This window comes from Salvelinus alpinus, chromosome 35, assembly GCF_045679555.1.
Source record: "Salvelinus alpinus chromosome 35, SLU_Salpinus.1, whole genome shotgun sequence".
Taxonomy (NCBI): domain Eukaryota; kingdom Metazoa; phylum Chordata; class Actinopteri; order Salmoniformes; family Salmonidae; genus Salvelinus; species Salvelinus alpinus.
In genome coordinates, this window is record NC_092120.1 from 17378213 (window position 1) to 17403507 (window position 25295).

General features: G+C 43.3%; 1 protein-coding gene and 1 long non-coding RNA gene across 3 annotated transcripts in view; both read left to right on the top strand.

Moving 5' to 3' along the window:
* LOC139564377 (four and a half LIM domains protein 3-like) overlaps positions 1–22947 on the top strand; it is a 48146-nt gene extending 25199 nt beyond the window's left edge. The window contains exons 2-7 of one of the 2 annotated variants that reach the window (XR_011672724.1): positions 13544–13728; positions 14968–15142; positions 20098–20267; positions 20494–20680; positions 21027–22146; positions 22181–22947. Coding sequence is in view for 1 of the 2 variants with exons in the window: in XM_071383857.1 (XP_071239958.1) it covers positions 13544–13728; positions 14968–15142; positions 20098–20267; positions 20494–20680; positions 21027–21184 (875 nt within the window). In the remaining variant the exon portion in view is untranslated. Of the gene's footprint in view, positions 1–13543; positions 13729–14967; positions 15143–20097; positions 20268–20493; positions 20681–21026 lie in introns of both variants that reach the window. The other variant, XM_071383857.1, reaches the window with a different exon arrangement.
* LOC139564379 (uncharacterized) overlaps positions 1–23394 on the top strand; it is a 247644-nt gene extending 224250 nt beyond the window's left edge. Inside the window, exon 2 of the long non-coding RNA XR_011672727.1 lies at positions 22186–23394. This is a non-coding gene — a long non-coding RNA (uncharacterized lncRNA). The remainder of the gene's footprint in view (positions 1–22185) is intronic.
* The last annotated feature ends 1901 nt before the right edge of the window (positions 23395–25295 follow it).

Genomic DNA, 25295 nt, shown 5'->3' on the forward strand with positions numbered 1-25295 from the left:
AAAGCATGTAGAGGTCTGTCATTTTTATCATAGGTACACTTCAACTGTGAGAGACGGAATCTAAAACAAAAATCCAGAAAATCACATTGTATGATTTTTAAGTAATTAATTAGCATTTTATTGCATGACATAAGTATTTGATCACCTACCAACCAGTAAGAATTCCGGCTCTCACAGACCTGTTAGTTTTTCTTTAAGAAGCCCTCCTGTTCTCCACTCATTACCTGTATTAACTGCACCTGTTTGAACTCGTTACCTGTATAAAAGACACCTGTCCACCCACTCAATCAAACAGACTCCAACCTCTCCACAATGGCCAAGACCAGAGAGCTGTGTAAGGACATCAGGGATAAAATTGTAGACCTGCACAAGGCTGGGATGGGCTACAGGACAATAGGTAAGCAGCTTGGTGAGAAGGCAACAACTGTTGGCGCAATTATTAGAAAATGGAAGAAGTTCAAGATGACGGTCAATCACCCTCGGTCTGGGGCTCCATGCAAGATCTCACCTCGTGGGGCATCAATGATCATGAGGAAGGTGAGGGATCAGCCCAGAACTACACGGCAGGACCTGGTCAATGACCTGAAGAGAGCTGGGACCACAGTCTCAAAGAAAACCATTAGTAACACACTACGCCGTCATGGATTAAAATCCTGCAGCGCACACAAGGTCCCCCTGCTCAAGCAGGCGCATGTCCAGGCCCGTCTGAAGTTTGCCAATGACCATCTGGATGATCCAGAGGAGGAATGGGAGAAGGTCATGTGGTCTGATGATTCAAAAATAGAGCTTTTTGGTCTAAACTCCACTCGCCGTGTTTGGAGGAAGAAGAAGGATGAGTACAACCCCAAGAACACCATCCCAACCGTGAAGCATGGAGGTGGAAACATCATTCTTTGGGGATGCTTTTCTGCAAAGGGGACAGGACGACTGCACCGTATTGAGGGGAGGATGGATGGGGCCATGTATTGCGAGATCTTAGCCAACAACCTCCTTCCCTCAGTAAGAGCATTGCTGATGGGTCGTGGCTGGGTCTTCCAGCATGACAACGACCCGAAACACACAGCCAGGGCAACTAAGGAGTGGCTCCGTAAGAAGTATCTCAAGGTCCTGGAGTGGCCTAGCCAGTCTCCAGACCTGAACCCAATAGAAAATCTTTGGAGGGAGCTGAAAGTCCGTATTGCCCAGCGACAGCCCCGAAACCTGAAGGATCTGGAGAAGGTCTGTATGGAGGAGTGGGCCAAAATCCCTGCTGCAGTGTGTGCAAACCTGGTCAAGAACTACAGGAAACGTATGATCTCTGTAATTGCAAACAAAGGATTCTGTACCAAATATTAAGTTCTGCTTTTCTGATGTATCAAATACTTATGTCATGCAATAAAATGCTAATTAATTACTTAAAAATCATACAATGTGATTTTCGGGATTTTTGTTTTAGATTCCGTCTCTCACAGTTGAAGTGTACCTATGATAAAAATGACAGACCTCTACATGCTTTGTAAGTAGGAAAACCTGCAAAATCGGCAGTGTATCAAATACTTGTTCTCCCCACTGTAGCCTTTTCTCTCAGCTCTTTAGTCTCTGCATTCTTTCACTTCCTGTATTCCCCTTGCAATGCTGACAGTCTTGTCATTATCTTTCCATCAACTAGTTTTTCCCACTCAGATCTAGGCCGATATATTTCCTCGCTTGCTACCTGTCTTTGTCACTTACTGTACCTCTCGCTCTCTCCGTCTTTTCCTCTGCCCTCTTAACATTTACCGGCAAATACCAGTGCTGCAGAGAAAGTAAAGAAAGACCTTCCTGCATTCTCCAGGCAGTGACTATCCAAAACCTCCTTTGGCGTGCTGGAGTTGACTGCATACTTCCCTGAATCCAAACCAGATGTGAAATTGTAACGTATGGCAGCGTTTCTTTCTTTCTCTTCAAAGGAAGACAAATGTGGTCCAAAAATGTAGTCTTTTGACCATCCACACAGTGATATAAAAATACATCCAGATACATTTTCCAGAATCTAAAGCTGTCCTTCATGGTTGGTTGAAAAAGTACCGTAGGATTTAGAATAATTTTTATATTATTGTTTGGTGTTGGGGGAGCGTTATGGTAAGCTTGGATAGACAGTTCGCGGAGGGGGATATATGAAAGTTGCATTTCGGACTGCTTTACTTCTGAGAGTAGCTATTCATTCTTTCCTCACAATGAGCATGTCCTCTTTTGGCAAGTAAGAATGTGATAAAACCACAATGTACTTTTTGGCATTTACAGAAGTCAGTAATAGGCCTACAGCAATTACTGATGAGGGCTGCGTTACCTCCTTTCCTGTGGTTTACAGACATTCTCCATAAGAAGCTTTAAATCACCATGAAACTCCAGTTCAATGTTATGCCCCATTTTTCCCTTCGTGGCCAGTAAGCATATATCCGTCTACTCACTGCGCAAAGTAAACCCTGCTAACGTTCTAGCGGAGGTTTGTGTCCCACATAGGCTTGTCTTTTCCTGGGTTTCCTCTGCCTCTCTTTAAATCTCTAAATCACATCTCTCCTCTCCACCTGCTCGCTCATTAAAAGCTAAGAGAAGAGACAAGTTACAAAGGCCCTGCCACAGGTACTCATTTGGCCTCCTTTATGTTTACGACACTCTCCCTCATTGGAGCCCTCGGTGTCCTCCCACCACCACACCAGGCTGTGTTTAAATGCTCAGGGACAATGACCGGTTAGGCCTCCTGTGTCTGGTCCTCTGCCCAGCCCTCTTTTGGTGAAGTCAAACCCTCCGCATAGGAACAGTGTACCCCTTTCTTGCTACTGAGCTAAGCTGAGCTGTACTGGGTCTGCCTGTTTACGCTTCCAGCGTAGTTGCTGTAACCATGTGGAAAGGATGATATGAGAAGAAGAAAATATCTGAGCCAGCACAGTATGGCTTGAGTCTGCTTGATAGTATGAAAAATAGTAAGTAGAGACAAAGCTTCTCGTGGTGTTATTTTAGGGATCACAGAGAATAGCGATGGCCTCATGAAATGTGTGAGGAATAATGATGTTGGTGGGTGGGCCAGGTTGTTCTCGTCTGAAAGTGGGGGAGAAAAGATGTAGAAGAGTTGCTGGAGCCTCCGTTTGTTTACCAACGGCGTCCGATCTGTGGCTCCACTCCGAGGCTGAAAGCGTAAACAGAGGCGGCCACAGATTGCGCAATGGCTATGCAAGCATCCCGACCCGTGGAAGCTATGGAGTGCTGGGGCGGAGTTGGCCTGTTCCAAACACACTTAAGGAAACTTCTTTGGGATAGGGGGCAGTATTTTCACGTCCGGATGAAAAGCATGTCCAAAGTAAACTGCCTGCTACTCAGGCCCAGAAGCTAAGATATGCATATTATTGGATAGAAAACACTCTGAAGTTTCTCAAACTGTTTGAATCATGTCTGTGAGTATAACAGAACTTATTTGGCAGGCAAAACCCCGAGGACAAACCATTCAGATTTTTTTCTTTTGAGGTCACTCTCTTTTCAATGAGTTTTCATTGGGAATCCAGATTTCTAAGGGACCTTCTTGCAGTTCCTATCGCTTCCACTGGATGTCAACAGTCTTTAGAAATTGGTTGAGTTTTTCCTTTGAGAAATTTAAGAAGTAGCACTGTTCAGAACGAGGGTAGAGGGAAGTGTACTCTTTATTAGAGGTGCGTGACCTGAAAAGCACGCTACACATTGTTTTCCTCCGGTATTGAACACAGTATATCCCGTCTTAAATTTAATTGATTATTTACGTTAAAAAAAAATGTAAAGTTGTATTCGGAAAGTACTTTGAAATTTTTGGACAAAGCTTACAGGTAACTTTTATGAGAAATTCTGTAGTCATGTTGCGCGAGTTGGAACCGGTGTTTGTCTGGATCAAACTCGCCAAATAAATTGACATTTTGGATATATATCGATGGAATTAATCGAACAAAAGGACCATTTGTGATGTTTGAGACATATTGGAGTGCCAAAAGAAGAAGCTCGTCAAAGGTAAGGCGTGAATTATATCTTTATTTCTGCGTTTTGTGTCGTGCCTGGAGGGTTGAAATATGATTGTGTTTGTTTGCTGGGGTGCTTCCCTCAGATAATAGCATTGTTTGCTTTCGCCGTAAAGCCTTTTTGAAATCTGACACGTTGTCTGGATTCATAACAAGTGTAGCTTTTCATTTGGTGTATTGCATGTGTGATTTATTTGAATAAATTATTTAGTAATTTATTTGAATTTGGCGCTCTGCATTTTCACTGGATTTTGGCCAGGTGGTACGCTAATGTCCCACCTATCCCAGAGAGGTTAAGGAAATGTTGGTTTGACGAAGGTTTGACCTACCGAAACGCATCAGTTTAAGATATTGTTCCATTGAACTTGCCACCTCAATAAAGGCATTGTAATCATGAAGAGTGACTTTGTCCTCCTTGTTTTTTGATGTTGGGTACTATTGGAAAGCACCTAGCTAGGTTCTGTGTCATCCCCACGTGGATCGTCATTCGTCAGTTAGAAGCAGAAAGCATCTTTGTGGTCTGTGTCTGTACATTGGGTTGTTATAGTGACTGTTTGTAAGCATGGTGTTATCTCGTTTTCATGAGCAATTTCCTCTGCTTCCTCGGACTTCATTGGCTCACCCCTTTCCTCATAGTTACTGTAGTGTCTTTATCTGATACAGCGAATGCCAGCGAGAGCAGTTCACAACTAAAAAGTACAAACAGATGTTGCACATGAAATGTATCCCCTAGTTTGACTATGTTGCCTCATTGTGCCTCTAGTCTCTCTTGTCAACCGACTTGCATAGGCCGAGTTACAGTGGCTTCAGAAAGTATTCGCACCCCTTGACTTATTCCGCATTTTGTTGTTACAGCCTAAATTCAAAATTGATTAAATCGTTTTTTTTTTCTCACCAATTTACACACAATACACCATAATGACAAAGTGAGAACCTGTTTTAGATTTTTTTTTGCACATTTTTGGAAAAGGAAATACATAATCTAATTTGCGTAAGTATTCACACCGCTGAATCAAGACTTTTGTAGATGCACCTTTGGATAAGTCTCAAAGCTTTCACACCTGGATTGTGCAACATTTCCCCTTTAATTTTTATTTAAAGTAAAAAATATCAATTCTTCAAGCTCTGTCAAATTGGTTGTTGATCATGGCTAGATAACCATTTTCAGGTCTTGCCATAGATTTTCAAGTAGATTTAAGTCAAAACTGTAACTCAGCCACTCAAGAACATTTACTGTCTTGGTAAGCAACGCCAGTGTAGATTTGGCCTTGTGTTTAAGTTCATTGTGAATTAATCTCCAAGGGGAATTCATATCCCAGTGTCTGGTGGAAAGCAGACGGAACCAGGTTTTCCTCTAGGATTTTGCCTGTGCTTAGCTCCATTCCGTTTATTCTGAAACTTCCCAGTCCTTAATGGTTACAAACATACCCATGACATGATGCAGCCACCACTATAGTAAAATAGGGAGAGTGGTACTCTCTAATGTGTTGTATGTTTGGGGCAAATCCAATAACTTTTTGTCCTGAATACAAATGTTGATTGCTTTGGAATATATATATATTTTTTAATGTACAGGCTTTCTTCTTTTCACTGTCAATTAGGTTAGGATTGTGGAGTAACTACAATGTTGTTGATCCATCCTCGTTTTTTTCCTACCACAGCCATTAATCTGTAACTGTTTTAAAGTCACCATTGGCCTCATAGTGAAATCCCTGAGCTGTTTCCTTCCTCTCCGAAAGCTGAGTTAGGAAAGTCACCTGTACCTTTGTTGTGATTGGGCGTATTGATACACCATCCAAAGTGTAATAACTTTACCATGCTCAAAGTGATATTCAATGTTCGCTTTTTTTTATTTTAACCATCTACCAATAGGTGTCCTTCTTTGCGAGGCATTGGAAAACCTACCTGGTCTTTGTGGTTGAATGTGTGTTTTGAAATCCACTGCTCGACTGAGGGACCTTACAATTATCTGTATGTGTGGGATACAGAGATGAGGTAGCCATTCAAAATCTTGTTAAACACTGTTATTGCACACAGTGAGTCCATGCATCTTATTATCTGACTTGTTAAGCACATTTTTACTCCTGAACTTATTTAGCCTTGCCATAACGGGGGTTGAATACTTATTGACCCAAGACATGTCAGTTTTTTAATGAATCTTTAAATCAGACTGTAACACAACGTGGAAAAAGTAATGGGACGTGAATACTTTCTGAAGGCACGACTTACAGTAAGTAGCTAGATCATTCTGTTCCCAAAAGCCTAAAAAGGCAGTTGAACCTGACAGCCCGTTGATGTCCTGATGTTAACCGAAGTGGCTAGGCAAATGTCCAGTCATCTTGGCCTCATAGTTTTCTCTATGGAGAGTGTAGTCCTTGAGAATTATCAAGTGTTTAAATCCCAAAGGACTCTGACCTTGCCTTGCATTCCAGTTTATGAGTAAAGGGATAGTAATCCTAATGACAGTCTAGCACAAACAGGTTCTGGACCATTAGAATATTGTGTAATTCACGCCATTGACATTTAGCATTCGTCACCAAATGGAAAGTCTTATCTAGCTGACACGGCATGATGCATTGAGTAAATAAGACCGGGAGAGGTTCACCATTTTGGCAAAGTTCTGAAATGGCCATATTGCAATTGGGCTGTGACACAAATGAACTTTTCTCGATATGCTCAACCGGGCCTTAAATGATATAGTGAAGTGTCCAGCGCTGTATTTTCTACCCGTCTCAAAGCCAGCCAAGGAACTTTACTCTGTCTGGAAGACATCCAGACGGTAGAACTGAGGAACACAATGTGGTGGTATGTGTTTATCCAAACCCAACGTTTCACTTTTCCTCTGCTCTGATTTATGACGTTTCATAGGTTTCAGATCCCACGCCAAGATTGGATTTCCCTCTAAATGTCACCCACTTCTTTGCTCTTTCTATCTATTCCAATTGGTTTCTTCTTAATTTCTCCTCACTCTGTCTTTGCCTTTTGTCTCTGTCCCTCTCATATTCCCCGTTCTAGCCAGTTTAGCTAATGCAACAATTGTCATGTTTAATTTGAAAAATACTAAGCAGGTTAATATTAACTGATACACTACATGACCAAAATGATGCGGACACCCCTTCAAATGAGTGGATTTGATAAATTCAGCATGGCCGAGCAGCCGCACACAAGCCTAAGATCACCATGCGCAATGCCAAGTGTCGGCTGGAGTGGTGTAAAGCTTGCCTCCATTGTACTCTGGAGCAGTGGAAATGCGTTCTCTGGCAGTCCGCTTCATCATCTGGCAGTCCGTCGGACAAATCTTGGTTTGCTGGATACCAGGAGAACGCTGCCTGCCCGAATGCGTAGTGCCAACTAAAGTTTGGTGAAGGAGGAATAATTGTCTGAGGCTGTTTTTCATGGTTCGGGCTAGGCCCCTTAGTTCCAGTGAAGGGAAATCTTAACCCTACAGCATACAATGACATTCTAGACGATTCTGTGCTTCCAACTTTGTGGCAACAGTTTGGGGAAGAGTCCTGTTTCAGCATGACCCTGTGTAAAAAATGAGGTCCATACAGAAATGGTTTGTCGACATCGGTGTGGAAGAACTTGACTGGCCTGCACAGAGCCCTGACCTCAACCCCATCGAACACCTTTGGGATGAACTGGAACGCCGACTGCGAGCCAGGCCTTATTGCCCGACCTCTCTAATGCTCTTGTGGCTGAATTGAAGCAAGTCCCCGCAGCAATGTTTCACCAGCTAGTGGAAAGCCTTCCCAGAAGAGTGGCGGCTGTTATAACAGCAAAGGGGGACCAACTCCATATTTAATGCTCATGATTTTAGAATGAGATGTTTGAGGAGCAGGTGTCCACATACTTTTGGTAATGTAGTGTATATACATTGATGTTTTTATATACACCAATGGTTAGTTCAATGTGTAAACTATATTCCTTTGGGCTGCAATAGGAAGCCATCTTTGTTCACCCCTCTACTCCTCCATGTCTTTGAGATGTTGTGATGTAGGAGAATTATTGGATAGACTCAGACGAACTGAGGAGTGGCCATAGACTGTACGGAAGTAGTCCGTGCGCATCAGACTTGCCTGACCTACTGCAGAGCGCTGAGTGGTTAGAGAGGTGATATCCCTAAGGAGACCGTTGGTTAGCTCATGTCTAACGCGCAACCACTCCCCATGTTCTGGTAGTCTATCCTTTTTCTTTTCTCACACTTTAAGATGTCCATTTAAGGCCATTCATGTCCTTCGTATATGTCCTTGAAAAGGAACAACAACAACCCGTCTCATTCCCAGTCAGTAAAATAGAAGAGGCATTTTGAAACCGAGAGCACACATTCTTGTCGAAGTTAAAACAGTTGTAGTAGGTAATAATAGCAAGGTTTTGTTGACCTTGTTTGAGTCTCCTTTCCACACTTTTGGAAAGGAGACTCAAAGATACAGCAGCATCGATTGTGGTTGACGTATGTGTGTGAGGACTGTCTCGTGGGTGTGTGCCTGTCCGTGTGTGTATATGTTTGTGCTTAATCATAGAGTACACACAGACAAGCAAGAGCTTGAACTCTACACAGACCACCTGTTGGGCAAAGTACACAGGGCGACGTCGCTGACTAGTACGTCAAGGGCTCTCCTTGCCATGTTTACACCGGCTCAGCTCCAGCAGCCCAACGCTTACTCACCGACACTCTGATCCCCTCCGACAGACTAATTCTCAACACATGATTATAGATGAAATGTCGAGAAATGGCACAAGTAGAGTAGATATATAGTCACATTTTTCAGCTCCTGAGACATAGATGTTTTCCCCATAAGATTCACACATGTTAGTGGTGTGCACTCCGGGCTATACGTAGGCCTGTAATGCACTTGGTTTATTTGGTTGTCTCGTAAATATCACCCTTATATCCACACTTTGTAATCCTTTTAGAATAACTTTCTCTGCTCATGCTCCCCATAACATTTTCTTTTACAACAACTTGTCTCATCAATGGTATGCCAGTGTTTTTATAATTGTGAAACATTAGATGGTTATGTCATCATTTGCTTGTGTAGCATACTTTGTGGAACTCGCTACAGTCTCCTCGACAGCCGGGGACCGTCTCTCTCTCTCATCTGTTGATGTAGCACACTGTCTACTGCTTTGTCTGGCAACTCTGACCGTAGCCAAACAGACGTTTTACAAGCGGATACTCTCATTGGGCGTTGGGACAGGGGAAGAGTGCTAGGGACTGTTCCCAGCGCGAAGTGCAACGGCCGGTTGGTTTTGGAGTGAACCGAAGCGCGAGCAAAGTTTGGGCAGGGGATTAGCGGGCTGTCAGTGAAACCGGACCGAGGACTTGGGTTGGTGTGAGGGAACCCTAACTAACCCATCTCTGGCGCACATCCTGAGTCAGAGCCTGATCAAACGGCATATAGTGCTGACTGAGGTGGCAGCAATGAGTGAACAACTTGCGTAGACCCATAGAGATAAAACAATAGAGGCAGATTGCTTTATCTCTATGCATAGAGAGAACCCTAGCAATGAAATGTGATTCTATCTCTACGCATTAACCTCTCTATGTTGGGTCTTCAATCAGCCCACCAATTCGTCTATCGGGGGGGTTGTGATGACTAGACTAGACCGACCTTGACGTTCTCTAGCTATCTCACCGGAGGTTCTGGCTGAGAATGAGAGACTTCAACTCCAAACAACGGCCTTGAAAGAGTTAAGAAAGTCAGAGGAAAATGCAGTTGTGAGAAGCCACTCCATTTTACCTACAGTATATAGCATTTGCAGCATCTGGATGTGTTTCCATTGAGCTAAATGTCTTTCAGGCAGTTGCAAAAGGGATTGTATGTAATATACCAGAATGTATTACTAGTGGAGTATAAGTAACCTTACTGTAAGATATGATAGCATAAGCATAATTGTTGTCCTTGCTGGGGGACGTAGTGTTTTCCTAGAAGTCTCTGTCAGGGGACTCTGTCACTACTCTAGTGTTTGGGAATGTTATGAGCAGAAAGTGTTTTTTCTTAGTCACTGCGCCCCAAGCACAGAGAATATGGACTCCTTCCGGGAATCCGGGATACACTGTGAGAAATAGTCTAGATTGTAGTTCACTGAGTACCACTTCCACCCCCTACAACCTTCCACCCCCCTCCCCGTCTGCGTAAACAGCAGCCCCCTCACCATCTTTTTAGGGGGTGGTGGTGATTGAAAGGGGGGGTTGTCTTGCTTTGGTTTCTGGATTCAATCACTTGTGGAGCCCCAGGGTCATACACTGACGTCATGCTCTCTCGCTGTGAGAGCCGGGTCCTGTGGCATCCGGAGTTCATTTACCCGTCAGGGCAGTCCGCTCGCCCCTCACGGATTGTTACTCTTGCGTTTCAATACTACAAGACGTAAAGTCAAAACAACCCGTTCTGTCCTAACATAATATGTATTTATGTATCGGGCTATGGAATATCGACAAGTGTAAAGTTCCCATCCGTAGTTTGGAGCCACTGGCTGCTACCTAATCTTAACTGATTGCTGGCAGGCGGGTTATTGTAGCTCAAGCCCTCGTCTCCCCAGGGGCCATAAATAGACTTGTGGCTTGGATGTTGGGCCAAAGCTGCCTGGATGGGCCATGCAAGGGGGAAACAAGTGGGCTCCAGAATGCCCTGGATGATCCATTCCAGGTACCGAAAGCTTGTATCCTTGGTTGTTTAGACATCTCCGACGCAGTATTGGTCCAGCCTTCACAGAACTAGTGCTTACATCAAACATAAGTGCTTTCTGGCCATACTTTGAATGACTTGTTTGCAAGCTACTGATACAAATGAACAGGGAAAGGGCAATTAACAGATCCTCCATTTATTTTAGATGAAGGATGATGTCAGAATACAGGCTAACCTATACTTTCAGTACCATATGAGTATGCACATGCCTGGTCTCGTTCGCCTGTTTGGAAAGCAAGGCTAGCGCATACCTGGTGCGGCAGATTATGTTTTGGTTTGATGGTGCAGACGACATCTTAGACTTGTGTCATAAGTCATTGGCATGAAGCTAGCTAACATTTTACTTTGGCACGCTGAAGAAAGTATTGAACCGTGGGGTTGCAAGATCAAATTCCATCCAATCAACCGTGTTCGGTTTATCCAAGGTGGTTGTCAGTGATGCGAGCCCCAAGTTTTTAATGACTATGAAGTGAATAATGGTTGAGTCTCTCAGGTCCTCGGGGGAAAGGTATCAGTTGCCTCATTAGTTGTAGAGATGTGGTTGGCTTGTGATGTGAACCAGAGACAGCAGGACTCCCCAACAGTAACGCTCCCTAATTTATGGTTCTGTTTATTGAAGGGGGAGGAGAGGGGGTTGAAAGTGCCTCTCCAAAATGGGTAAAGGGGTGTCATTTCAGAGAGAACACATCAGTGGGTTATTTATGAACATTAGGAGCAGGTGAATACATTTTTTGTCTCGACTCCATCACCCGACTCGTTTAACAGCCTTTGTCTCAGGGCAATTTCACATCAACAGACTGTTGGTTATTTTAAAATGTATGTCAATCAAAAACCAATGATTGCAAAGAACAACAAATCTTGCAACTCTATGCACAAGGACTACTTTTAACAATTTCCACAAACACATTTACTTGAACAGTGGAATTGCCCCTTACCGAGAGCTGAAACGGTTTAGGTCTGATGTTGTCTTTGATCCAGTATCATGTGTTATGGTGATTGCAGTGTGTGTGGACACAGGCAGCACTAGACCTCCTAAAGTCTTGATTCATTATTTTATCAGACATTATTATTATTTCTGGGCGGTTGTAAATGGATACCCGGCTGCTTGCTTTGCCAGAGTGCTGTATCACTTACCACAGGGTTTTCCTTCAGCGACGCTGTAGTGTTTTGGCAACCAGATACCATTGCCATAATGCGCAAACAATATTATTGTGCACTTTATTCTGTACTTCAGCTAAGATCTAGTATGCCATCAAACTGCTGTTCCTGTAAAAACTGAAAGTATAAATATAACATTACAGTATATGTTAGGGAATATACACTACATCACCAATAGTATGTGGATACCTGCTCGTCGAACATCTCATTCCAAAATTATGGGCATTAATATGGAGTTGTTCCCCATCGTTTGTTGCTATTAAGTTGGAAGCACAGAATCGTCTAGAATGTCATTGTATGCTGTAGCATTAAGATGTCCCTTCACTGGAACTAAGGGGCCTAGCCCGAACCATGAAAAATAGCCACAGACCATTATTCCTCCTCCACCAACCTTTTACAGTTGGCACTATGCATGGAGTCGGTAGCGTTCTCCTGGCATCCGCCAAACCAGATTTGTTCGTCGGACTGACAGATGGTGAAGCATGATTCATCACTCCAGAGAACGCGTTTCCACTGCGCCAATGGCGGCGAGCTTTACACCACTCCAGCCGACGCTTGGCATTGTGCATGGTGATTTTGGGCTTGTGTGCGGCTGCTCGGTCATGAAAACCCATTTCAAGCTCCCGACAAAAAGTTATTGTAAGGACGTTGCTTCCAGAGATAGTTTGTAAGTCGGGAGTGAGTGCAACCGAGTGAAGCTACGAGCTTCCGAAGTCAGCCCCGCCTGCCACAAGGAGTCGCTAGGGCGCGATGAGCCAAGTAAAGTCCCCCCGGCCAAACCCTCCCCTAACCCGGACGACACTGGACCAATTGTGCGCCGCCCTATGGGACTCCCGGTCACGGATGGTTGTGACACAGCCTGGGATCGAACCCGGGTCTGTAGTGACTTTGACCGCTGCGCCACTCGGGAGGCCCAGTAAGGCCATTCCACTGCCAATGTTTGTCTATGGAGATTGCATGTCTGTATGCTCGATTGTATACACCTGTCAGCAACAGGTGTGGCTGAAATAGCTGTATCCACTCATTTGAAAGGGTGTCCACCCTTTTTTTGTGGGCAGGCAGGCCGGCCTATCCTGGATTTGTGTTTTCACAAGTGTCGACTGTGATGAGTTTGACATGAGGGTAGTCGGTCTTTACCGCTGTCTCGATTGGTGGTCCACACAGATCTCCATTTCTTCCCAACATAAATATATGCATCTACCGTTTCATTCCTTTAATCTCACAGACCGTAGATTCAGAGGGGTTGATAGTGTTACGGAGGAGTGCAAGCAAAGCCCAGAGTAATAACTCTGCAACTCCGTTGTCTGTCTCTGTGTGAGTGCATCTCGCTTTCATCACACAGCAAAAAAAAGTTAATAGCCATTTTGAACTACCTCATGAATGTTTCTCTCCCTGTCTCTCTCTGTCTCCTCTTTCTCTCTGTCTCTCTCTCTCCATTGAGTGTTAAAGTTTAGTTCAACTTCAGTTCGGTTAAAGGTGAACAGTAGAAAGTGAAACGAATGACAAACAGCCAGAAAAATGCTTGCAAATGACACCGTTAACATTAAGTTCACTGATGGGTACGGTCTCCCCTTTCTCCAACTCCCTCTCTCCACCCTGCATGTCCCCCTCTCCCTGCCTCCTTGCCGCTCGCCTTCCCTAGCACTAAGGGTTCATTTAAAGGCTCATGTTCATGCCGACCCTGCTTTTCTGTTGCAGGGATGGAACAAGTCACAATGAGTGACCGGTTCGACTGCGACAACTGCAAGGAGTCCCTGTACGGACGCAAGTACATCCAGGCAGACGGGGGAGAGGGGGACAACCCCTACTGCATCCCCTGTTACGACAGCCTGTTCGCCAACACCTGCGACGAGTGCAAGGAGCTAATCGGCCATGACGCCCGGGTAAGACTTTCATTTTGGCTCCACTAGTGGGTCATGTTCATTAGGGCATGCAATTCTAGTTGAGTCATTTCAACACTGCAAACTGTTGTTACATGGTAATGAGTGGTAGTTAGGGGTCGTATCTCGATAATTATGCATTCTGGATGCTAAATGAGGCAGTTGTCTTTCATGGTCTGAATGTGGCAGGGCAAGGTTTAGGCAAATTTAACATGCCATTACAGATGGTTTCCAACCAAGCTCAACTAGCCAGCCATGCCGTGTCATACCATGAAATGTTGTGTGAGGAAAATGTCTCCTTGTTCCCCACAATGAATGCAGTTTTAATATTTCCTTAATGGAAAACACAAACACGTGAAGTTGATAATTTGCTACAGTAAGAAGAGGGAGTGGATGCGGTGGGATAAGCAATGAGGTTGCGTGCTTGGCTAGCATACACACACACACACACACACACACACACACACACACACACACACACACACACACACACAGGAGGCCAATGAGTTATCATCGACACCCTCAAAAGCAGCAAACGGATAGTAAAGCCTGTGTTTTGTCTTCGACCACACAAACTGTTGCTCTTCCCTGTCTGGAACTCTCTCTCTCTCTCACACACACACACACACATTCTCTCTCTCTCTCACACACACACATACACTCACACATTCTCTCTCTCTCTCACACACACACCCACACACTCACACATACACTCACACATTCTCTCTCTCGCCCCTCTATCCTCCTTCCCGTCTCCTCTCTTACCTATCACCTCTCCCCTATTCCCTCTGTTCATAACCAGAAACCCCAGTGTTGGCTTGAGTTCTCCAGGTACTTGCAGGGTCAGGATGACCTTTTCATTACAGATCCGGAAACACTTTAAATTAGATGTATAATGCACTCTTTTCAGATAATTTACAATACTTGATCATTGAGGTCACAGTAGTTCACTGGTCATTTGAAACAGGTCACCAACAGGGTCACCAATGCAATTGTATTCAATGTACATGTGTAGCCAATAACATCCATTACATTGTGTGGCCTACATTACTGTACACTCCTTTCCAGGAAGTCCTAGGAATTTGTGTCTATAAATTGTCTTGGATGGAAGAATAGAATAGTCCTTTATTGTCAATCTTGCGACGGTAACCAGTGCAGTTTAGGAGTTAGGTGGCTTGCTCAATGGCACAACGGTTGTGGATGGTAGCTTTATGATCTCGACTGTTGCCCTTGTATCTCCAGGAGCTGTTCTACGAGGACCGGCACTACCACGAGCACTGTTTCCGTTGCTTCCGCTGTGACCGCTCGCTGGCGGACGAGCCCTTCACCAGCCAGGAGGAGGCGCTGCTGTGCAACGACTGCTACTGCAACGAGTTCTCCTCCAAGTGTGTGGCCTGTGACAAGACTGTCATGCCAGGTACTGGGGGGAGGCATGGAAACACTATGCATGTAACACTGGAGGCTGGTGGAAGGAGAAATTTCTCATTGTGGGTGTAATGGAATGGAACTTTTCCATTCATTCCTTTCCAGGCATTACAATGAGCCCGTCCTCCGATTTTTAAAGTGACACCAGCCTCCAGTGACATGAACACACTCACTCCTATATTTAACATAGGCTACACTACGCGACACAAGACTAATCATGATCTCCCCCATATCCTTGGAAATGTTGTCCTTGCGTCACCCAGGCATTGTTCATCATTTCTGCAGCTGGGTGTTTAAGATGGTCTGAAGATATAGGCTACTGAACATGAAAAGCACAGAGACTTTGTCGTAAAGCTTGAGATCTAGAGAAAAATCTTTGACAACAAAACATTTGCACCTAGCCAGAGAAAGAAAGAGCAAATGTCAGAGAGACAAAGAAGAGAGCGAGAGAATAAAGAGTTAGCGAGTCAGCGCGGCCGGGGCAGAATGTGACGGAGTAATTGCCAGTTTTCCTTACTTGCTGTCTCTGAGCCAAATCCCCGTGCCTTGGAGAGCGGCCAAGTGTCTGACGATAACGAGATAAGCCCGTAAACTTTTTCAGCACCGCTGTATCTATCAGCCAAAACGAAAAGTCGTAAAACAGCAAATGATTCCAGGAAGAGTGTGGTGGAGGTGGTCTTTTGTTGTTATTGTTGTGGTTACTTCTCTTTTAGTTTAGACAAAAATTCCAATTACTGTATTCAGTATGCATTGATGGTGTTGTATATCCGAGAACCCTCGTTCAGTAATGATGGCAAAGACAAATCTATCACGTTTCCAGAGCCTGGAAAATAATGACATGTTTTAGTGCCAACCAGGTTGGGTATAGTGTAATATTATTTGGTCCCACCTTATTTGGACGAATAATTTTTCTTTAATGAATCGGACGAGAGGGATTTACTCCAGACAGCCGAACAGGCCCTCATCCCCGTCATTCGCAGGAGAAAGAGACGGAGGTTTCGCAGAAGGAGATCGGGGTGCCTTGTGAGGATCCGGGCGACGGGTGGCTAATCTGCCTTTGCCATCGGTACTATTGGCCAACGTACAATCGCTGGATAATAAAGTGGCTGAACTAAAAGCACGTACATCCTACCAACGGGACATTAACGACTGTAATATGTTATGTTTCATCGAGTCGTGGCTGAATGGCGACATGAATAACATACAGCTGGGTGGGTTATACACTGTGTCGGCAGGGGCGACGGGGCGACAGTCTATGTATATTTGTAAAAATTGTCAGAATCCAGCCACCCTAGTCATAGACTGTTCTCTCTGTTACCGCACGGCAAGCGGTACCGGAGCTCCAAGTCCAGGTCCAAGAGGTTTCTAAACAGCTTCTACCCCCAAGCCATAAGACTCCTGAACATCTAGTCAAATGGCTACCCACACTATTTGCATTGTCCCCCCCCGCTGCTGCTACTCTGCATAAATAACAGTCACTTTAATAACTCTACCTACATGTACATACTGTTGAAGTTGGAAGTTTAGATACACTTAGGTTGGAGTCATTAACTCATATTTCAACCATTCCACACATTTCTTGTTAACAAACTATAGTTTTGGCAAGTCGGTTAAGACATCTACTTTGTGCATGACACAAGTAATTTTTCCAACAATTGTTTACAGACAGATTATTTCTCTCATAATTCACTGTATCACATTTCCAGTGGGTCAGAAGTTTACATACACTAAGTTGACTGTGCCTTTAAACCGCTTGGAAAATTTCAGAAAATCATGTCATGGTTTTAGAAGCTTTTGATAGGCTAATGGACATCATTTGAGTCACTTGGAGGTGTACCTGTGGATGTATTTCAAGGCCTACCTTCAAACTCACTGCCTCTCTGCTTGACATCATGGGAAAATCAAAAGAAATCAGCTAAGACCTCAGAAAAAAGATTGTAGACCTCCACAAGTCTGGTTCATCCTTGGGAGACATTTATGAAGGTATGACGTTCATCTGTACAAACAATAGTACGCAAGTATAAACACCATGGGACCACGCAGCCATCATACCGCTCAGGAAGGAGACGCATTCTGTCTCCTAGAGATGAACGTACATTGATGCGAAAAGTGCAAATCAATCCTTGAACAACAGCAAAGGACCTTGTGAAGATGCTGGAGGAAACGGGTACAAAAGTATCTCTATCCACAGTAAAACGAGTCCTATATCGACATAATCTGAAAGGCCGCTCAGCAAGGAAGAAGCCACTGCTCCAAAACCGGGTCTTCCAAATGGACAATGACCCCAAGCATACTACTAAAGTTGTGGCAAAATGGCTTAAGGACAACAAAGTAAAGGTATTGGAGTGGCCATCACAAAGCCCTGACATCAATCCCATAGAAAATGTGTGGGCAGAACTGAAGGTGTGTGCGTGCAAGGAGGCCTACAAACCTGATTCACTTAGACCAACTCTGTCAGGAGGAATGGGCCAAAATTCACCCATCTTATTGTGGGAAGCTTGTGGAAGGCTACCCGAAACGTTTGACCCAAGTTAAACAATTTTTAAAGCAATGCTACCAAATTTTTACGAGGATTACATTTCAGGAATTGTGAAAAACTGAGTTTAAATTATTTGGCTAAAGTGTATGTAAACTTCCAACTTCAACTGTATTACCTTGATTAACCGGTGCCCTCGCACATTGGCTCTGTATCGGTACCCCCTGTATATAGCCTTGCGATTGTTATTTTACTCTTTAATTATTTGTTACTTTTATTTCTTAGGTATTTTTCTTATCTGCATTGTTGGTTAAGGTCTTGTAAGTCAGCATTAAGTCAGCACAAGTACACCTGTTGTATTCGGCGCATGTGACATACAATTTGATTTGGATAGTCCAATACCAGTCAAAAGTACCAGTCAAAAGTTGGACACACCTACTCATTCAAGGGTTTTTCTTTATTTGTACTATTTTCTACATTATAGAATAATAGTGAAGACATCAAAACTGTGAAATAACACATGGAATCATGTAGTAACCAAAAAAGTGCTCAAATAAGCAAAGAGAAATGACAGTCCATCATTACGTTAAGACATGAAGGTCAGTCAATCTGTAAAATTTTAAGAACTTTCTTCAAATGCAGTTACAAAAACCATCAAGCGCTATGATGAAACTGGCTCTGAGGACCGCCACAGGAAAGGAAGACCCAGAGTTACCTCTGCTGCAGAGGAAATGTTCATCAGAGTTTCCAGCCTCAGAAATTGCAGCCCAAATAAATGCTTCAGAGTTCAAGTAACAGACACAACTCAACATCAACTGTTCAGAGGCCTGTGAATCAGGCCTTCATGGTCAAATTGCTGCAAAGAAGCCACTACACTACTAAAGGATACCAATAAGAAAAAGAGACCTGCTTGAGAAATGGACATTAGACTGGTGGAAATCTGTCCTTTGGTCTCATAAATCCAAATTTGAGATTTTTGGTTCTAACCGCCGTGTCTTTTGTGAGACGCAGAGTAGATGTACAGATGATCTCCGGATGTGTGGTTCCCACCATGGGGGAGGAGGTGTGATGGTGCTTTGCTGGTGACACTGTCAGTGATTTTAATTAGAATTCAAGGCAAACTTAACCAGCATGACTACCACAGCATTCTGCAGTGATACGCCATCCCATCTGGTTTGCGCTTAGTGGGACTATCATTTGTTTTTCCACAGGACAATGACCCAACACACCTCCAGGCTGTGTAAGGGCTATTTGACCAAGATGGAGTGCTGCATCAGATGACCTGGCCTCCGACCTGGCCTCCACAATCACCCGACTTCAACCCAATTGAGATGGTTTGGGATCAGTTGGACCGCAAAGTGAAGGAAAAGCAGCCAACAAGTGCTCAGCATATGTGGGAACTCCTTCAAGACTGTTGGAAAAGTGTTCCATATATTTTGATTTGGTTAACACTTTTTTGGTTACTACATGATTCCATATGTGTTATTTCATAGTTTTGATGTCTTCACTATTATTCTACAGTGTCGAAAATAGTCAAAATAAAGAAAAACCCTTGAATGAGCAGGTGTGTCCAAACTTTTGACTGGTACTGTAGATCTACAGATGGTCATACTATCAACAAAGTATCTTTAGCATCTAGGGTTAGAATAATGGTTAGGCTAAAGGTTAGTGTTAGTGGATAGTTTGTTGAAATGTTGACAGTTATTGAACATCTACTGAACATCTACAAACCATTTACTGTACTTAGAAGTTGGGAATATCCAAATAAAGTGTTACCTATTATTCTGATGTTGTGCGGTCACCAGTGGTTTCTTGTCTAGGGTGGAGTTTTGCCCTATTGGCTTCACTTGGTAAAGCTCAGGTGTCATTTTCCTTAGAACTCCAAACCAAACTTAAATCACCTCAAGAAAACCCCCTAAGCCATTTGAATGGAATCCTGGAATCCTCAGAAGCACTAGGTCACTTAGATGGATCTGATAGAACAAGACCTGGGTTCAAATACTATTTGAAATCTTTCAAATACTTTAAGCATTTGCTTTAGCCTGCCTGGAGTACCAGGTGGGCGGGGTTTGCACATTTCTGACTTTTCTATTGGTTCCATTGCAACAGGCAAATTCAATCAAGCACAGCTTTAAGTATTTGACATTGTTTCAAAAAGTATTTGAACCCAGGTCTGGATTAAGCTACAGTAATGTCGGTAGCCAGGGATATTCAGCCAGGCGGGGAAGTGTTGTGCACTCTTGACAGGGCTTTTTCTTTTTGTTCTCACTCAATTTTCCCTTCAACAGAATATTTCTTCAACAGTGGGACATTCTGTTGCTATTATCGCTGTCAACTGCCATGCATCTTCTGACTTGGACCTTCTCTTTGATTTTTTTAATGCTTTTTACTTCAATATTGTCCTGTTGATAAATATCTCCTTCTTTCTCACTTCATTTTTCTCTCCTATCTCTCTATCTCTACACTCCCAGGCACGAGGAAGTTGGAGTATGGTGGCTCCACATGGCACGAGGGCTGTTTCATCTGCCACAGCTGTGAGCAGCCCATCGGCTCCAAGTCCTTCATCCCAGACAAGGATGAACACTACTGCGTGTCCTGCTATGAGGATAAGTTCGCCCCGCGCTGCACCCGCTGCAAAAAGGTCCGTGTGGAAATTTTCCCTAAATTCCCTTTTTTTTATTCGGCAGAATTATGTCCTTGCTTATTCCTTATTTCCTGATTCTGGGAACCAAAGGGGATAAGGAGTTGTGTGGAAAAAGCCTTAACAGAGGGTATCCATTCGGTATTTTTGAGTGTATTCTATTATATCATTTTGACTTGTGGTCTTTGACTAACTATGATGACCTTTGACCCTCTCTTCCCTCCAGGCCCTGGCTAAAGGGGGCGTGACGTATCGGGATGAGCCGTGGCACAAGGAGTGCTTTGTGTGTGCGGGCTGCAAGGTGCAGCTGGCAGGGCAGCACTTCACCTCGCGCGAAGACAACCCCTACTGCCTCAAGTGCTTCGGCAGCCTATACTCCAAGAAGTGTGAGGCCTGCAGCAAGCCTATCACAGGTAGGGTCAAAGGTCATAGACAGCTATTATGACCCAGGAGCAGGGGACAGTTGAGAAAGGCTGCTACAGACATGTATTTTTTTCTGAGGATGCAGATTTACTGAGTAACTGTTGGCCATGTTCCAGGCTGCCTCTACATAGCAGTCACGCACCAAATCTCAAAAAGGATGGATAACATGGCATTCAATCATTGGTTATTTTTACTCGTGGCTACTGCATTGCAGATCATCTGGAACGCGGCCATTGATTACACATGTTTATGTATGGGAGGAGACCTCAGTGGCTACTTGCTGTTTGTTAAATAACTATTTAAATGTCTAAAATAACACCTTCCTGTCTTGTCTAGGTTTCGGCGGAGGGAAGTACATCTCGTTTGAGGAGCGCCAGTGGCACCAGCCCTGCTTCACCTGCACAGAGTGCTCCGTCTCTCTGGTGGGGGCGGGCTTCTTCCCCAATGGAGACCAGATCCTGTGTCGCGACTGCAACACCAACAGCAATCTATAGACCACACACACACACACACACACACACCGTATCGGCCCTCTCCTCACACACGCCCGCCTAGGTCAACCCCAGGGCCCCCCTTATCACTGCCAAGGTTGTTAACACAGACCCACAGACTGCCTCTCAGGTCATACACACACACACACACACACACCTTGCTCACTAGACCACAGCTCAATCCCTCATCCTCCCCCAGTGCTTTCTGCCGCTTGCTGTCAAATACCAGAGCTAAGCATCAGGCTACTGAAGCACAGAGAAAAATGGCATGGATCTGAATTCACTGAAGAATTTAATTCCACTATCGCTACTTCAATGTTCTGTATTAGAGGCTATAGCATTTTAATATGTGAGGATAACATTGACCAACATGCAAATTGTCCATCGAACACTGTTCGAAATCCTACTATTTTGATGTAGCTGCTATCTAGACAAGAGAGGGGAGATCCACTCCAAGGCTTTCCTTCTCCACAGTAAGTCGTGACTATGTGAAAAAAGGGTTATGTGCCTTTAAAAAAAAAAAGCCTTACTTTATATAGTATGTATTATCAAACCAAAGAAAATGAAAAATGCTTCCAGCTATGCAAACTTGCTAGATTTTTGTATGAACGCATCACCGCTAATCTATGAAAGCGACACTTTGTAAAGCAGCTACAGAACACTGATATTTACGACACTGTAAATATGTTATGCGAGTAAAGTATGTTTGAGTGATTCAATGCTGATAATTGCAGTTTTGTGCACATGACTTTTCTCCTATGTCAATTAGGTTTCAAAGCAGTATTTGCTGTCTTGCTTTACTTGTTACTTACCCTCTAGCCATATCATGATTATTTGAAGAAAATAATATGTTGCAGTTGTCAAACACTGCTCCAGAAAGTTAATGTATTTATAGTATACTAAAGAATAGGTCCAAGAGATGGGGGAAAAAAGATAGATATTGAGAGAACGTGAAAAGAAAGATGGTTTGGTGGTGCTGGAGAAAACCAGTGAAGTCAGTTAAGACATAAGCGAAATGCTGTCATGTATTTGCACTATGGCTAAAATATTCCCCTCGCTCCCATAATCTGTGAACATACAAACGCAACTCGAGCATTTATATATGGCGCAACACCTAAACCACTCGGCCTTTTTAACAACGATTGTTACTTTTTTATAAGGTTGACACTTATCTATGATATTGTTCATCAAGCATATTTCCTTTTTTCGCTTTTTGTATTTAATCTTTCTGTTACTATCGCTGTTGTTTGATAATGAATGGGCTAGTCCCAAAGAAGCTGAGCTGCATTTCATCAACTAAGTGGTATGCATGTCTTTGTCATTACCAGACATGGGTTCAAATACTATTTGAAATAATTTCAAATACTTTAGCTGGGCTTCATTGAGCTTGCCTGGCGCAATGGAACCAATAGAATAGTGGCAAAACTGCAAACCCCACCCATTTGCACTTCAGGCAGTCTAAGGCAAATGCTAAAATAGTATTTGAACCCAAATCTGGACATTACTTGTTTGCCTAAAAATGTATATTGATTGTTGCTGTTGATTGTTTTAATATTATTTAGATTGTCACTTATAGAAAAATTTCATTATTTTGAGCTTTGATGCTGGCAAGTCAGAGTTGGCAAATGTGCTTTTTATGATTCTAAAAAAGATGGAGAAACACACCATCTGTGTGATGGAAGAGTTGATTCAAATCAGTTGAAAATGTATACTGTTAATTTGTATGACCTGTTTATAAAATGTTATAAAAAAAATCTTAATCGAAACTTTCTTTTTTTTTTTTTTAAACATGTTTAATCAAAAACCAGATGTTTAAAACTTAGTTATAGTGAAACACCTTAATTCTGGTCTTAATTTTGACAGTTCGTTGCAAAAGTTATATTTTGGTCTTTTAGTAGTAAATCTAGCTTTTTGCTCTTAGCGGTTCAACTCTACCATCTCAAGACAGGTATTCGGTATGAAATACACTCCCTTCTATATGAGCTGGTTGTACCACCACAAAGCTTAATATAAAAGCAGGTGACAGCAATGGTCTTGGTAAGTGGAGTGTGCCAAATATATTGCATGATGCCTCCCTGACTAGACTACTGACGTTACACAAAATTCAAAAGGATGTAAGGCACATTTCCGCATATGACCAAATTGAACGTTTTTGCTTACTGTTTCATACACGTATGTGCTTTTACGAATAAATAAAAAAACATGTAGGCTAAGAGGATTGTTTATATTTGTAGCTACATCCATCATAAGAAATAGATGACAATGGTGGTCATGTCAACTAGTTATATTTCTTCCCAAACCGCTATAACTGATTGGCGGCGCAGTCCGAATTAACAGTTGGCTCATAGTTCAATGATTGTGAGTTCTAATTCCAGATGGGCCTGTATTTACAATATTCAACCCGTGCCAACACAATTCTAATTCTCAAAAGTGAAAGGATACCTGTGAGATGGGTAGTAGTTGTAGGTTTTTATAAAGTACCCAAGACCAATTTGTGAGTTAATTTGACAATTGGAAAAAGAGATACTGTGTAAATACTGCAATGCAGGTTGGATTGAATTGAGCCCATCTTCAAGGTGATGATTGCACTTTCTTTCCAGCACAATACTACAATAAATGTGAGTCCACATTTCAAAGAGTTTTCTGTTTGCCCAATGGGGGATATGAACTTACTCTGCAAGTGGCAATAGATGTCAGGAACTCGGCACCTTAACATGTAAGCTAACTGTCCAAAGCCATATCTACTTCCGATACACATTGTTTTATTTATCAGAACGTGCCAGTGGACTTCTGGTAAGTATGCTTTAGCGAAAAAGTGTTGGAATTAGGTACAACTACATTTACCCACCTCCAAAAATGAATATTTATGTGCAATTCCCGCCACTCACAACTTCTCACCTGAATGTATTTTTTGTCTTTATTTGAAGGGGTTGGGCAAAGGCTGAAATTGGGATTGAGAGTTACCCTAATGTGTGGGTTGATGTTGTGCTAGTGATCTTATACTGTATACACTAAGTCATCCAGTTCGGCACTTGTTTGTGCAACTAGCTTTAGACAGTCAATGTATGTAATTCAAATTATATTTTGCTGGCAGTATAGTATATGTCCGGATTCCTACTTCTTTGTTGGCTGAGGTTCAGTGTAACCCAACCACTGGAAGCCTCTAAGCCTGATTCAGTGTATAACACAAGGGTGTAGGAACTACACATCTTTGCTATGACAGTGTGTGTGTATCTATGTGTGTTTATGCTGAGTAGGCCATTTCATCGCCTTGATAAAGCACACAGGCCAATAACAAACAGACCGCCAGATACTCTCTCCTGTGGGCATTGGTTCAATGTCTTTCTCCCTCCTCCCGCCTTTCAGATTTTTTCACCAAAAAAGGAAATGGAAAACTTTGCTCATGGGAGGGGAAGAGGACTGGAGGGAGCGAGAGAAAGAGGGAGGACGAGCACATCTGGAGCTGCTCCATGGTAACTTTCACTCGGGGCCAGTTGCACACACATGGCCCCTCAGATTTATGGGAAGATGACTCGGGTAGTGAGGTGAGGGCTGATCAGAGGGGTCAGAGCAAGCCCATATGACTGAGCCATCTCACAAACAGACATGAGATGAAGTTGTTTATATAGAAGCTGACCTTAAACATGGTATAGGCTACACAAGACTCTGGGGCTCTAAGAAGTTAGACTATATTTGTATTGACTGAAAGTGGTTGGGATGGAATTTAAAAAATACACAATCTAGCAGGGAATAAAGAAAGATTCAGAGTAGTGTGGTATTTGTATATTGTATACCTTGTTCTATAGTGATTGGTCAGCCAACAGCAGTGACTGAAAAGTGGTCCTCAACTAGACAAATAGCGCTGAGAGGGAGGTCTTATACACTAGACCCACTTCAATTTGCACACCGCCACAATAAATCCACAGACAATGCAATTGCACTGCACACTGCCCTATCCTATCTGCACAAGAGGAATACCTATGTAAAAACGCTGTTCATTGACTATAGCTCAGCCTTCAACACCATAGAACCCTCCAAGTTCATTATTAAGCTCGAGACCCTGGGTCTGAACCCTGACCTGTGCAACTGGGTCCTGGACTTCCTGACCTGCCCA